At 39.8% G+C, this 15215-nt stretch overlaps 2 protein-coding genes across 2 annotated transcripts in view; both read left to right on the top strand.

Annotated features, from left to right (window-relative positions):
* Positions 1 to 5618: 5618 nt before the first annotated feature.
* Positions 5619 to 11447, top strand: wnt5 (Wnt signaling ligand). Its single transcript, NM_001032779.1, is given in 5 exon segments — positions 5619 to 5801; positions 7286 to 7527; positions 9277 to 9416; positions 9687 to 9839; positions 10518 to 11447. Coding segments are annotated over 5 exon segments (1083 nt in total). The 5' UTR covers positions 5619 to 5709; the 3' UTR covers positions 10974 to 11447.
* Positions 11448 to 12386: 939 nt separating this feature from the next.
* Positions 12387 to 15215, top strand: part of LOC101242740 (acetolactate synthase-like protein) — a gene marked incomplete in the record, with an annotated part of 4871 nt that continues 2042 nt past the window's right edge. The window contains 6 exon segments of the mRNA XM_026838298.1: positions 12387 to 12481; positions 12546 to 12692; positions 13068 to 13269; positions 13850 to 13978; positions 14440 to 14577; positions 15098 to 15181. Coding sequence (XP_026694099.1) covers positions 12558 to 12692; positions 13068 to 13269; positions 13850 to 13978; positions 14440 to 14577; positions 15098 to 15181 — 688 coding nt within the window.

Here is a 15215-nt window from a genome sequence, read left to right as displayed (position 1 = left end):
GAATCTGGCCAGGTGGAGAACCAGGATCTGGGTTCGAATCCTGGCCAGGGTTGGAGAACCAGGGATCCTGGGTTCGAATCCAGGTCAGGGTTGGAGACCCAGGGATCCTGGGTTCGAATTCAGGCCAGGGTTGGAGAACCAGAGATCCTGGGTTCGAATCCAGGCCAGGGTTGGAGAACCAGGGATCCTGGGTTCTAATCCAGGCCAGGGTGGGAGAACCAGGGATCCTGGGTTCGAATCCAGGCCAGGGTTGGAGAACCAGAGATCCTGGGTTTGAATCCAGGCCAGGGTTGGAGAACCAGAGATCCTGGGTTTGAATACAGGCCAGGGTTGGAGAACTAGGGATCCTGGGTTCTAATCCATGCCAGGGTGGGAGAACCAGAGATCCTGGGTTCGAATCCATGCCAGGGTTGGAGAACCAGAGATCCTGGGTTTGAATACAGGACAGGGTTGGAGAACTAGGGATCCTGGGTTCTAATCCATGCCAGGGTGGGAGAACCAGGGATCCTGGGTTCGAATCCATGCCAGGGTTGGAGAACCAGAGATCCTGGGTTTGAATACAGGACAGGGTTGGAGAACTAGGGTTCCTGCGTTCGAATCCAGGGTTGAAGAATGAGGAATGTTATTTATGAACAAGCCATTATTATTATGAGTCAGTTATAGGATTACCACAGCGGGGGGACTTTGTTCGTGAGTTCCGTCGTAAATGAAGGATTTAATCCACGCTGGTGGTCTTCGTGGGATCGCTTGAACAAACAAGTCATTATTTTCCAACCGCTAGACGTCGCTGTATACCCGCTTAGTTGCTTGTTTGAAATCGATATTAAATTTCGGATTAAAATTTAAAGTTTTCGGTTTAGTTTTAGAATTAGACTAAATACTGACGTCACAATCGTATATTGTTTCGTCACAGAAGTTAAGCGGTAGTGTCGATTTCCAAACCAAGTCGTCTGCACGGTATTGTGACGTCATAACACAGGTGGTTCGCGGTCTCAACTTTTTAAAAATGCGACGCGATGTCGCGATTTTTGAAGCATGGGTGTAGCGCCTCGTGTGGTGGTTTCTCAGACGCTGTTTGGTTTATTTTTATTGTGACGTCACAATGTTTCAGCTAGCGAAGATGTTCTCTATTGTGACGTCACAAACTTTTATATTTATTCTTTGGATTAAGCGCGACTTCGACTTTTTATCGAAATTTGTTGATCCGGGGTCAAACAGAGGTCACTGGACGCCATATTGTTTGCTATTGTGACGTAACTGACGTGTGTCTGTATAAACTCGTCGCGTCCATTGTTTCAAGTAGTTTGTGTTCCGGTCGCGCGTCTTCCTTTGTTGCGTCAAAGGATTCCGCGACACCGGTTCCTTTCAATTATGACGTCACAAACGTCTTGTTCGAATAATATTCGAGAACAAGAAGGCGATGGCAAAGTTCAAATTATTTAAAGAGAATTAGCAGCAAAACAACAGTCGTTAAAACACCCTACGAGCGAAAATACTGGAATATAAGTTTGGCTGCTAAACCTAAAATTCAACTCTCAACAAACATTTATCTTATAAAAGTAGAAGAAACGGAGAAACAGTGCAAGTAAGCTTGGCTTGGCGAAGTGAAGTGAAGTGATGGGGAGTGATGGGGAGTAGGAGCAAAAATAATAGTTGTTATAAGACGCCAAGAATAAAATAAATAAATAATTTGGGTTAAAAGGAATAAATATTCGAATAAAGAAGTTTAAGGAGTAAGAACACCCGTGTTATCAAGACTATCATTGGCGCGCGATGATGAATAAGTTACAGTTAGTTTGCAAGAATGTTAATTGTTGTAAATTCTCGAATACGACAATTACTTCCGTCGGAAAGTGATCACGTGGTCCATTGTTTGTTATTGTGATGAACAATAGCCATTGTTCGCGGATTGTTCAAATTTAATTTCGATAATATACGATCGCGTTGCTTACTTTGTTAACAATCAATATTAGAATGTTCAATTGTTAAGATTCCCGAACTTGATTGTTTAACAGCGGCCTCCCCTTTGTTCGTTTCCTCGTTTATTATTTGTTGAATATTTCAAACTAATAATTTTAATTATTTCGTCATAATATAAGTAATGTGACCTCACAATGACAGTCGAATATTCGAATAATTACGATTGTTTCATTGATCTCGTAGCTTGTGACGTCACAATCGCTCTTAACGGATAATTCCAACACGATGAAACCGATTCTGACGTCACAATCGAAAAACAAATTTATTTGTTCGATTGCAATCGATGTCGCTATGTAGTGTTTCCAGTCAATAATCCTCAGTGTTTCCAGTCAATAATCTTTCTATTCAAAAACTCCCCCTTATGACGTCACAACGCCCCCAAACATTCCTCTATTGATGACGTAACAAACACAGCTATTGTTACGTCGGCGTTCGTGCGATGGTAGCGACGGAAATACGTCACAATCATTGTCACAATGGCGTCTTCCAATGTCGCGAAAACGCGAAAATAGCGGAAGCTTCGAAGTCGAAGTCTTAGAATTCGAATTGTAACAATGTATGTTTATATACGTCACAATAGCGTGGGAAACCCCCTGACCCATGACCTTCGTGGGCGTGTAGTTATATTATTTCTATCCGACATAGAAACATGATATTATTGATGATAGCGGTTTCTATAATCGCGGTTCGTAACAATGGAATCGAACATTGATTGTGGCGTATTCGATTGTTCACTTGTGACGTCATAATGAAAGTTGTATTTAATTTGTCGAACAATCGAAAGAACAAACAGATAATTATAACGTTGGCGAATGTTTTGCAGCGCGATCCAGCAGCGTTGAATTATGACGTCACAATGCAGTGCTACCATTCATCATGTGTCTGTTCATTATCAACGTAACAATGGGTGGAACATTGTGTTTTATCTTTATTTTATGACGTATTACAATCCATCAATGACGACATAATGGGGGTTGTTACATCACGGCAACACTTCCGGTCTATAATCGGCCTCTGTGACGTTACAAGTTCATCGCGAAGAGCAACCATTGTAATCCATTGTTCGACATCGATGCAACGCGTAATTAACGCGATGTCAGGTTATATTTATAATAAGGAGACATCGCGATTCAACCGCGATTATTTGTGGCTGATTTTTAATGGAATGTCGCCGTGAAAGTAATAGTTACGTCACAATAACCACATGAAAGAGACAATCGGGTGCACGAAGTCGCGCGTGACCCCATTGTGACATCATACACCATTGTGACATCATACACCCCACTCTTATTAAACACTGAACCATCTTGTTGACCCAACTTGCCCCAGCTGCGCGAACTCGCCAAAACCGATGTGAAAATCTTCTTCTGTGACGTCACAATACAATTGCGGTCGGTTTCGCTGCAGCGATTAAAGAGCCACTTGCAAATTCGGTTCTAGAATTGCAAATATGACGTGACAATGCTAATTATCCCGCGACGGGCACCTGGGAGCCCTTTGATATCTGTTTATGACGTAACAATCAACTAACAATGCCACTTCACTACGTAACAATCAGTAAATAAAAACTTCTTGAATTCGAGACAAACATTTGAACCATTGTTGTCCATTGTTACGCGTCAATTAACACACGATGCGTCGTAAATACGTCACGAAGAACATCTAAATATTTTACGACCCCCCCACCCCATAATTTATGACGTCACATCCTCTACTGCAACTCATTTGTTCGAATATCGCGTCAATCGCGATATTCCATTGAAATCGTAAAATCCGCATCGTCTGTTTCGTCACAATAACAGCCCACGTGATCCAACCGACCAATCAAATCGTTAAATTTAATTTCAACGAAAACAGGAAGTGTCAGGTTCCAGAATTTTTATTATTCGTGAATAATATTCGTCTGTTACGTCATACAGTGTTGCCGGATAATATATTTTCCAGTGTTCCCGGATTATTTTCTCGCTTAAGAAGATTCTGGTAAAAAATCAGCTTAATTCGAATGTTTACGCAACGCAACGCTACGCTAGTAATCCACGCTTTGAACTTGGGATTATAACTTAACTGTGAGCGAAGATTAATTTGAATCTTCGAAATTTTGGGCGAGAATTATTTTCGTGTTAAAAGCGTGTTTGAACTTATTTGGTTATGCGGGTGTTTGGGAACTAACCTCGGTGTAAAAAGAACAAACAAAGAAATATTTACACCCAGCGTGGTTCTGTGTAGATATTTCTCTGTTTGTTCTTTTTAATTAAATCTAGTTTTTAATTGACTTTCTTTGTTTGTTCTTTTAATCTGCGTTTACACTACAGCGTAGCTCGGTTTGTGTGCAAATAGAAGAAACAACGAAATATCTACAGCCAGCGTTGTTCAGCGCAGGTCAGCGTCGATATTTCTTTATTTGTTTTTTAATCACAACTTTCGAATCAACTTTCAAACCAAACAAATCATTTCAAGCTGTTGTTTGTTTTCGAAAGTGCCGTGACGTCACGCTTGTTACGTCATAGGCATGTTAGAATTTTGTCATAATGGTGCTAATGTGGGGACCATTATACCACGTGGTACAACCTCGCAACAAAATCGAGCAAAGAATTTTCAATGTTAGATTTATTCTGCCGGCGGCAACCGACGATAAATAAACACGAGTTTTGCGTTAAAAGCGCAACCAGGCCGCATATAATAACACCCTGCACCGGAACGTTCATGTTAATATTAAGAACAAAATAACACGAGTCAGTTATATTACTTTAAGCATAGACTTTGGTTTATTATTATTAAACTCAACCGGAAGATTCAAATAATTCAATGTTTCCCGATTTCCTATTTATATTTATTTCTAGATTTCCTTGAATTGTTTTCAAATAAATAGGGATTGTGACGTCACAACCGGATGATTATGAATCGATAATGGTGATTGTCGGTGTGATTGTTCCCATCGTATCGCGACGGAAGTGACGATTTTAACACGTGATCCCCTGTGGAGTTACAAGGTGACGTAATTCTAGCCTACGTCATCAGTCGTTACGTCACAGTCTCTATTATCTCAGACTTTTGATCCATGTGTTGTAACTATGGTCTATGTGACGTCACATATACGTCATTAATCAAAGCATAATGGGCATTGTGAGATCAAAGGGTTGATTGTGACGATGAACAGGCCGCGTCTGGTGGAGGGGATGTAACATTTGTTTCGTATTGTGACGTAACAATACATAACGGAAACTCAACATTCTAGAAACATTTGCCGCGAAAATCGCGCAAATCGCGCCCGAAGCGAAACTTTGATCGAAACAATTTCGATTGTTATCAAATAATTGATGTCAATGTGACGTAGGTATACGTAACAAAGGTGGTTATGTATCACGTGATTCTAGTATTTAACAACAATGTAAGTGTGAAACATAATGGGCATTGTGGGGGGGGAGGGTCAGCGGGCGTCGGCGTAACTCGCGCCAGGATCGAAGGAAAAAAGCAAAGTTGGCGCGAATAAAACGAAAGCGTCGCGTTCTGCCAGACAGAAGTGTTTGTGACGCGATAAGGTGTTGTTGAGTCGATTGTTGCAGAATAATCGGGATTAAGTTTAGCTTGTGATGTCATAAGATCAGTTTGTGACGTCATAGTGATGTTTATTTATTGCAGATTTAAGATTTCGTTTCGATTTGTAAGTTCTGTATAACTTTGTGTTGCTTTGGAATACTTCGAGTCAAAGTTTGAATCGTTGCCGGAAATATGGAATCGAATTCCCGCAGAACGCAGTCAAATTCCTCGATGTTGGTTTTACTAATTGCTGTCCTTATATCTCCAGCTTGTTCAATTTGGTGGTAAGTGTTGTTGGTTAGAAATCTTAATTATTATAATTATGAAGCTATTTAAAACGGTTATTATACGGCGAGTCAAAATTTCGGTCTCTATTATTGGCCTTAGTCATTCAAAACACAGCAACACGACATAGACATCTTATAATACAGCCGGCGGTATCGTTTGATGTGAAGATATATTGTGACGTAATAATATATGGTTCTCGTAATGAATGGTCAATAAATCTGTACGTTGAAGCTTAATTAATATTTTGGCTTGTGCTCATGATCAGCAGATGTTTCGGACAGTAACTTGGTGGATAGTAACCTCTTTTACACTGATGGTGGACCAAGTTACTGTCTGGATACTAAACTCATGATCAGCAGATGTTTCGGACAGTAACTTGGTGGATAGTAACCTCTTTTACACTGATGATAGACCAAGTTACTGTCTGGATACTAAACTCATGATCAGCAGATGTTTCGGACAGTAACTTGGTGGATAGTAACCTCTTTTTAGCTTTAACAACGCATCACTTATTTCTGTGAAGGATTATTTCTGAGCGAAACTTTTAAAATATTTTAATCTCAAGTAAAGTAAGCGATCAAAAGCGGGGATTATAAACGTCTCGATTCAAATTCAATAAACTCGAAAAAGAAGTTCTGTTTGTCAGCCGAAACGCGAAGCTTAAACTGTCAAAGTTTGAATGGAATTGAAATTCTTCGTTTGATCGCGAATGGCTTCGGTAAATATTTCGAACATCGCGATTTCGGCGCCGCGCAAAGTGTTCTGCAATGTTACGCTTCATTCGTTCGTAACTGAGCTATTTGTGACGTAGACAGAGACACTCCCGCGACAAGGGGACAACCCACTCCTAACCCCTCAACCCCCCAACCCCCCAACCCCTTAACCCCCAACCTCCAAGTTTGCGTTCCGCACCACGTGACCTGAACCGGATTATTTAATTGGTCGTTTCCTTTTCGCGACGGATCGCGATAATTCGCGTCCTACAGTGACGTCATAATATGGAAATAACATTTTACCGAAGCATAAACTCCAGGGGGGGGGGTTAATATCAAATTTTATTTCTCGCAATTTAATACCGGAGGTGACGCGACATTCGGGTTTGTGACGTCACAGTTGCTTATTATTGTGACGTGAGCGCAGCTGACTCTGCCCCAGATTAAGTGTTAAGTTTGCCACTGTGATTAAACAATGGAAGTGTTACGTCACACAAGATCGTGGGAACAAATCGTGTGCATTCAACCGTGAAAGTGTCAATGATGACGTAACATACGCGATCGAGCGTGTAATCGCTGTTATAGAATTTGTCACATTATGACATCATAATCCGTAAACTGTTTTGTTTTATCTTATCTACTGTGGGCGTGTGTGTGTGGAACAGAACACCCGTGTTGTAACTTCTTTCATTATTCATGCGAGGATAGATTCATTATGACATCATACATTTTATCATGACATCACTAAATTCATTGTGACGTCACAGGTCGATCGCCACCCGCCCGATGATGGACGCGATGGTTCTTGGCACGCAACCAATATGTGGTCAGTTGGAGGGATTGTCCAGGAACCAGCGGGCTTTGTGCCAAAGATACGCGAACCACATGGCACACGTTAGTGAAGGAGCTGGGATTGGGATTAATGAATGTAAATGGCAATTCAGGGGCCAAAGATGGAATTGCTCAACAGTGGATGACAGTAGTGTGTTCGGGAAAGTTCTTAAAATAGGTGGGTGGTGTGGTGGGGGCTGTATATTAGTAAAACGTGGGTCTGTGGTCAGTTTCAATACAAACATGACAATTTATTTAAATGAAGAATCCTCACATATGGGTTGTCAAGTTTACATTGAAACTGGCCAACCAATAGATTCGTTAGGTTAGTTACAATGGAATTGCTATTCTGATAAAAACGTTTAACTAAATAGACCATCCAAACAAGAAAGCAACTCAAATTGAAAATATATTGTTGTTGCTAAGCGTAAAGTCAATGTTAGGAATACACCTTCTGGTAGTTTATAAATACCAGAAGATGTATTTATCAAACACAACATTAAACATGGTAGCAACGACAGCAAAATAATAGTAATTTAGTATTGGTACAATGTGCAGTCTTATATATAGAATTATATTTATGTTATAATAATGTAATAAAGTGATCCCAAGCTTACATAGTTAAATATAAATAACTAACATGTGGGCTCCTAATGTTACAATATACCAGTTGTAACAACAACAGTCAAAATAATAATTAATATTTCTCCATTATAAACCAACCAACCTCCATGGTGGGCCGTAATTGGCAATTAATGTCGGGGTTTGGGGACGAATAAACCACGTTTAATGACGTAGCTTACCCATTTACGCTTGGCTGATTATTTGATTGACAGCTCCATGTTTATCAGCGGTTGGTCTACACCTGCAAAGCTTCGATTCAAAACTTTAAATATTTCAATTATTTATTGTTAAATTGATATCCCGGGGTCACGGGGTCATGTTCACGCCTCAGTGAGCGCTAACCCACCCTATTATGACGCAACAATCCGTGCAAGAGGTTGTATTTCTTACGTGGAGACTAAACATCGCAGTAAAAACACGACGACTTCATCACCATAAAGCGACGAGTGATGTAACAATTAAACATCGGAAGTTTCTAAACTTGACGTCATAGCTCTCGATCAAGTCGCGATGTCAAAAAATAATTAAAAAAATCTCTTTTATGACGTCACAGTTTACATTCTTGTAAACAAAGGGGGGCTCCAATGCACATATGACGTCACAGTCGCTATATTTTAAAACCGGGATCGCGGTTTAAGTTTAAACGATTTATTTTGTTACGCTCCAGTGACGTAATAATGCAAACACGCCCGGTGTGTTCTAAATATTTTTCGACGCGGAATCCGCGATTTTAGGATCCGTGTGTTACGTCATAAACGACCCGTGTCATGGGAACAAAGCAGAGGAAAAGATTATTTAAAAACAGATATTGTTATTACATAACAATGCTTATGCATTGTGTTAAACCACGTGGTCTATATGCGGGCTGTAATTGGTTGGTGGGTGAGGGGGTTCAAAGGTCACGGGGTCATTGGGGTTGTTTGCTTTCGATTAATTCCAGCGGTTTTCTCGGAATTTCATTAAAACTTGGAAAAGTTTGAAATAAATTAAAGTTGATCTTCGGTCGGGAAGTCGCAGCTGTCGCGTGAGAAGACGCGGTAATTGTTACGTCACTTTACAGCTTGAAATAAACAGATCGTCGATTTCCTTTGTTACGTTTCCTTCACTCTATGACGTATGGTGTTGTCACAATGCGACACTAAATCTCCATTGTTACGCAACAAGGGATATCAAGTTTCAACAATTGTGATAGTTAGAAACCGCGAGAACGCGATTTTTAAATAAACTTTAAATTTTTACCATAGTAACAATGACGTCACAAATATATTGATGACGTCACTAATATATTAATATTCACCCGCAGGGAGTAAAGAGACCGCTTTCACTTACGCAATATCCGCTGCTGGGGTTGTTGTTGCTGTGGCAAGAGCTTGTAAGAACGAACAACTCGAGAATTGTGGATGTGGCAACAAGGCAAGACCTGAGGGCCTGGATGCAAGCTGGGTAAGTACTAATATGGGTGTGGGGTTAGTTTTGGGGCTTACCCTGGTTATTTAGGGGGCTTAGGGGTAAGTTGGGGCTTAAGGGGGTTTTGGGTGATTTGATCTAATAGATTATGATGTAAACAATCGATGGTGTAAACATGTGTTGGAGTGTTTATGTTATGGGTGTGACGTAGCAATGTGTGACGTAGCAAAGTACGTGAGGTTTGAGTGAAATTATAAATATTGTAACTTATAAAACTTAAATATAACCAGTTTAAATGCATTACAGCGTTGGGGTGGATGTGGAGACAACACAGAATACGCTTACGGGTTCGCCAGAGAATTTATCGACGCTCGAGAAAGAGATAATATTTCCCCTAAACGTCGTAAGGATCGGGAACGTAAAGTAATGAACATGCACAACAACGAAGCTGGCCGAATGGTGAGTACGAGTTCGAACCCCACCGAGGGTAAACCAGAGTCGAAATATTTCAATTATAGTTACGTCATAAACGTTTATCGTGCGCCGCGAGGTTCAGCTCCCCGGGTTGTTGTTGTAAGATAGATAACGACTCCCCTACATCGCGAATCGAGCTTTAGCGACGATCGCGTACAAACGCGATTTCTCTGTTTATTATTCTAGACCAAAATATCAAAGTAGATTTGACAATCGTTGTTGTGTTACGTCACTTAGACAATTGTTCCATTGTGTTTGATTCCCGAAACATCGATTAATCATCAAGATCTAGAACTTAGTGCATTATGACGTCACATTAAACTCATAATTGCAGTGTATGTGACGTCACATTAGCTTGTGTTTAATAAAGCCTCTTATTACGTCACAATCGATTTTTGATTCATCAAACTAAAGTGACGTCACACACCTGCAATTCCCACCACGTGACCATATAGCCGTGGCGTCGAATTTAACGATCGCTATTTTTATGAAAAATATCCTGAAATTGTGATTGGTCAATTTCAACCACGTGTCAGGTTACCAATTGGCCAATTATGGGGCCGGAATTCGTCCCGACCAATCACCGAACGGGATCTAATTTTGAAATTTAAGAACATTATGACTTAAACAAGATCGTTTGTGACATCATTGGAATATTTGCAGGTCGTTGTGAGATCGGCTCGTCCAACTTGTAAGTGCCATGGGGTGTCAGGGTCGTGCAGTTTGAAGACGTGCTGGATGCAGGTTCCTGGGTTCCGTGAAATCGGCGACGAATTGATGAGAAAATATATCGGGGGGGTCGAGGTTCGAGTCACAAACCGGGGACAACTCCGCCCTCGAAGGTCGAATGACGAAGTGGGGAGCACCAGCCTTGTCTACCTGGATTCGTCGCCCGATTATTGTGACAAGAATCGACGCACCGGTGTCGCTGGGACGAAGGGGAGGGAGTGTAAGAAGGATTCCTCTGGACCTGAGGGGTGTGGGTTATTGTGCTGCGGGAGAGGGTTTCGCACATACCGTGTGAGAGTGGTTGAGAAATGCGAATGCAAGTTTCAGTGGTGTTGCTCTGTGAAGTGCAACCTGTGTCAGCGCACCGTCAAGCGACATATCTGCAGGTGATGAGCCATTCGCGCGATGGGGCTAATGAGCAAGATAAATGATCGCGACGTTGGTCGCCATGGTAACGACGGCGCTGGGCGCTGTGTGCAACTACCTCCATTGTAAAGAACTATGACGTAACAATCTTGTTTGTGATCACAAACACTTTATTTATTTTTTTCACGATTTCTTTTTCACAAAATTCCACATTTTGTTTGGTGTTTATATTGTTTCCATGACTGCTGTTAAACCACATGACATCTGGGACACTGCCGACCCCGAAACATAGATATCATACAATATATATGAATTCTATAGCCGTATGTTGCACAAAATGCACTGAACGCACAAAATGCACATTCAAGCACGTTACATTTTCACATGTTTTGAAAAACCAACGACGTTTTTCTACAAAATGTTAGTTTTGTGACAATTTTGGTTGTTTTGTTTATAATCGATGTTTTATTTCGAAATAAGAGCTATTATGACGCCAAAGGTATCATTGTGATGTCATGACCTCTATGATAGTTTAGTAATAACTAGATTTGTTCGAAAATTCTTTCGAGTTCGCGAAATTGATTGTTAATCTGGAATTAGAACAAGAATGTTCGCATTGTGACGTCACTATGTAATTATACCTTATGTAAATGCCAGTTAGAATCAGAATTCGCGTCGTTAGCGATTTGTGTCTCACACAAAATTTGAGTCGTTTTTATTAAATGAGTCAAAATTGTGGCCCACTTAACTTTGTCTAGTCGTTCGCTTCTCACGGAAGAAAATCGATTTATTTAAACCCCATGTTAGGTGCAGGTGGTTGGTTTGCGTGCTGGATTGTTTTGTAGCCATTACGGGTCATTTACTTCTGTTATGTCTACAGCATTAGCCCGCAGTAGCACCCAATGTTCAAGGCAGGCAACTTTAAGAATCCCAAGAACGCGAAAAACCCTTTGTTTAAAATCAACCTTGATTTTGAAAGTTTTGCAAAAAAATATCATTGCCAAGAATTTGAAATCTGTTGCTCTCTGTCACCGTCTAGCGGTCACGAAAAGTTGGGATATATCAAGCAATATATTAATATTTGATATTAAAAATACCCAACATAAATTATGTTTAACTCCTGGCATATGATAGCGAAGATCAAATTAATTAAAACAATAAAAAAAGGGATTTAGCAGCAAAACGACAGTCGTTAAAACACACTACGGATAAAAACTATTTTTTAGTAAAATTAGCAAACAAAGTGTGACGGCTAAATCCCCAATACAATTAATTTAGTTATAAGTTATTGAAAATAATCTTGTGACGTCATGAATATGTGAGGTTGGGTACTTTCCCTTTCTTGGGATTGAAATAAATATAGAAATCAAATAAAATTCGTGATTGTTGTTTTGTTGCGGACTTTGCACCTCAGGGAAATTGGATACCGGGTGTTTGAGACGGCTTACCATAAATCATTATTGAGATGTTCGAATATGATAGCGAAGATTAAACTAATTATAACAACGAAGAAAAGGAATTAGCAGCAAAACGTCAGTGGTTAAAACACTTCTCAAGTATTCTTTTAATTCGTAAAATTCAATGTTTTTGCCTCAGAGTTAGTTTAACATGGGCGATATAATGGACAACGTCATAATGGAACTTCTTTATCAGAATGTTCTCGTATTCATCATCGGTGGTTTGTTGTTCGGCGCGAGTCTGTTCGTGCAAAAGTTTGGACTCATTTACCAATTCTTGCATAAGGTATAACAGTAGCTGTGTTTGTTGTTAAGAATCCCATATAGTGCTAATGAAGAACCCGTGGGTATAGTTTGGGTTCAGTGTTCTTTTCTAAACCTTTCATGGACTTCTGATGCTACCACAAAAGTGCTAACCACTAAACCACTAACCCTAACGAGGCTAACGTGTTGCCTTTTTTACTCTTGCTGTGATGTCACAAGGGTATTGTGGTCCTTGCCTTTTCGATTTCTCGCTTTCCGCTGGGAATTAATTTCCATAATCCTAGTGAACTTCACATCCTGGACCTACCTAAGTACTTTATTCTAAACACCGCATAAAAAACTTGTTATTTTAATTTTGTATCCAAGCCAACCACTACTGGTTCTTATTGTCATCCAGGTTGACAAAGACTCCCAACAACACGGAGGTGAAATTGTCGCTGAAACGTTGAAAGCTCACGGAGTTGAATTTATCTTCACGTTGATTGGCGGGCATATATCGCCCATACTGGTTGCATCGGAGAAACTTGGGATCCGCGTCGTTGATACGAGGCATGAAGTGACCGCCGTGTTCGCTGCTGATGCGGTGGCAAGGCTGAGTGGTGGGTGGTGTGGTTTATAATGTATGTGTTGCTAGGGGTGGTCATTGGGTACAGGTGTGGTATCTTGGGGTGTTATGCAATGGTGCCTGGAAACCTTGCCGGCACATGTCTCATCATATTAGAGTCCACCCCATAACCAGTGTCGTCAACTTTTAAAACAGGGGTGACATCATATGGTTTATCCCCCTCAGTTTTAAACTTTCGCAGGAGTGATGTCATAATGTGTTTCAATGTCATTGAATATTAAGATTAGAATGGTCATTGAGGGAGGGAGGGGTAGAGGCTTATGATGTAGGGTGTTAGACTTAAATGACAAAACCTGATAATGTCTTGTTGTTCGGCAGATGTTAAATTCAATTTAAATTAAAATAGAAATTTGCATATTTTGCAAAATGTAGAGAAACGTATTGCCCAATACCACCATGGCAGTGATGGCTTCAAGGTTTAACTTGATGCTTATCTTATTAATATTAATGATATATTTGTTAAAACATCGGAGCATTGACCCTGGGGTGGCTTCATATAAGCAAACATGATGTCACCCCCGTTTCCAAGGTAACGTTGCACCTATACATCGTAGGTAAAATAGGGGTTGCAGCCGTCACAGCAGGACCCGGGATAACGAACACGATAACCGCCGTGAAGAACGCACAGATGGCTGAGTCACCACTTCTGCTTATGGGGGGTGCGGCCGCTTCTATATTAAAAGGTGGGGGGGGGGTTTTAAAGTCTCACAGGTCGTCTTCATATTACATTAAATAACACCAAAGATATTTTTCAACAATAACTATTTTTTATTTGTTATTCAGATTAATAACACTTGTATTAAATTGAGGGAACAGATGTTTTAGTAGTAGTTATAATTTTAATTGTGAAATTGTATTGAATTATAATTAAAATATGTCTGGCAACAGTTGACATATTGAATTCAAAAAAAATGGTTTTTTAAAAATTTGGGGGGGGGGGGGGGGGGGGGGGGATTAAATTTTTTAAAATTTTTAAACATCAACTATACATCATAATTACAATCTTGTCACACGCTTATTTACAGTAATATACACAGAAACAGGTGAAACATTAAATAATCTTTATATATATTTTAATTACAGTAATAATATAACAATATCGCTGCAACAGTTTATAATTAAACCCCAACCCCCAAAACCACAGGTCGCGGTGCTTTACAAGACATCGATCAAATGGTGTTACTCAAACCGCTTTGTAAATACACGGCAACCATTAAAAGGATCCGAGATATTATTCCAACGTTACAACAAGCTATATCACAAGCTCAATCAGGAACTCCAGGTTATTATGTGTCTTATTATAATAATATTACTTTTTATTAGCTATAACGATTCATTGCTTTGAACTAGTTTAAGTTGTTTTATAATATTTTATATTTAAACCTGTTCCCCCATCTAACCACACGTGCACATTATATTTCATCCGAGGATATTTTATTACATTTTAACTTCTCTCATCACTGGATATGGTTTTAGTTTAAACCGAACCCTTCTAAAAAAGGACATTTCCACCATGTTTGTACCATATATAGACATGGGTTGTTATGTTCGTACCCCCCCGGAATAACCAATGTTGTGTGCTTATATTTTTTTTATGACTTTATAATATTTATTTTATGTATTAAGATTCACTGGATTTATTATAACCCAGGTTGGCTTATAAAATAATAAATTATTCATCCAAACTTTTTTATTTGCTTCATTTAACTTTTATAATAACATTATCACGACTTACATTAAACCAGCGTAACACCGGGTTTATTAATAATTAAGCTTTGATTAATTAAATATTAACGACGAAGGTCCGGTGTTCGTTGAGTTTCCCATAGACACATTATATCCGTATCATCTCGTGCAGAAGGAAATTATGTCGTCGTCAGGGAAAGGTAACAATAGAAATAATATTAATACCATAAACAT

This window comes from Ciona intestinalis, unplaced genomic scaffold (genome assembly GCF_000224145.3).
Source record: "Ciona intestinalis unplaced genomic scaffold, KH HT000074.2, whole genome shotgun sequence".
NCBI lineage: Eukaryota > Metazoa > Chordata > Ascidiacea > Phlebobranchia > Cionidae > Ciona > Ciona intestinalis.
The sequence above is the reverse complement of the archived record's forward strand: the minus strand, read 5'-3'. Positions and strand labels throughout refer to the sequence as shown.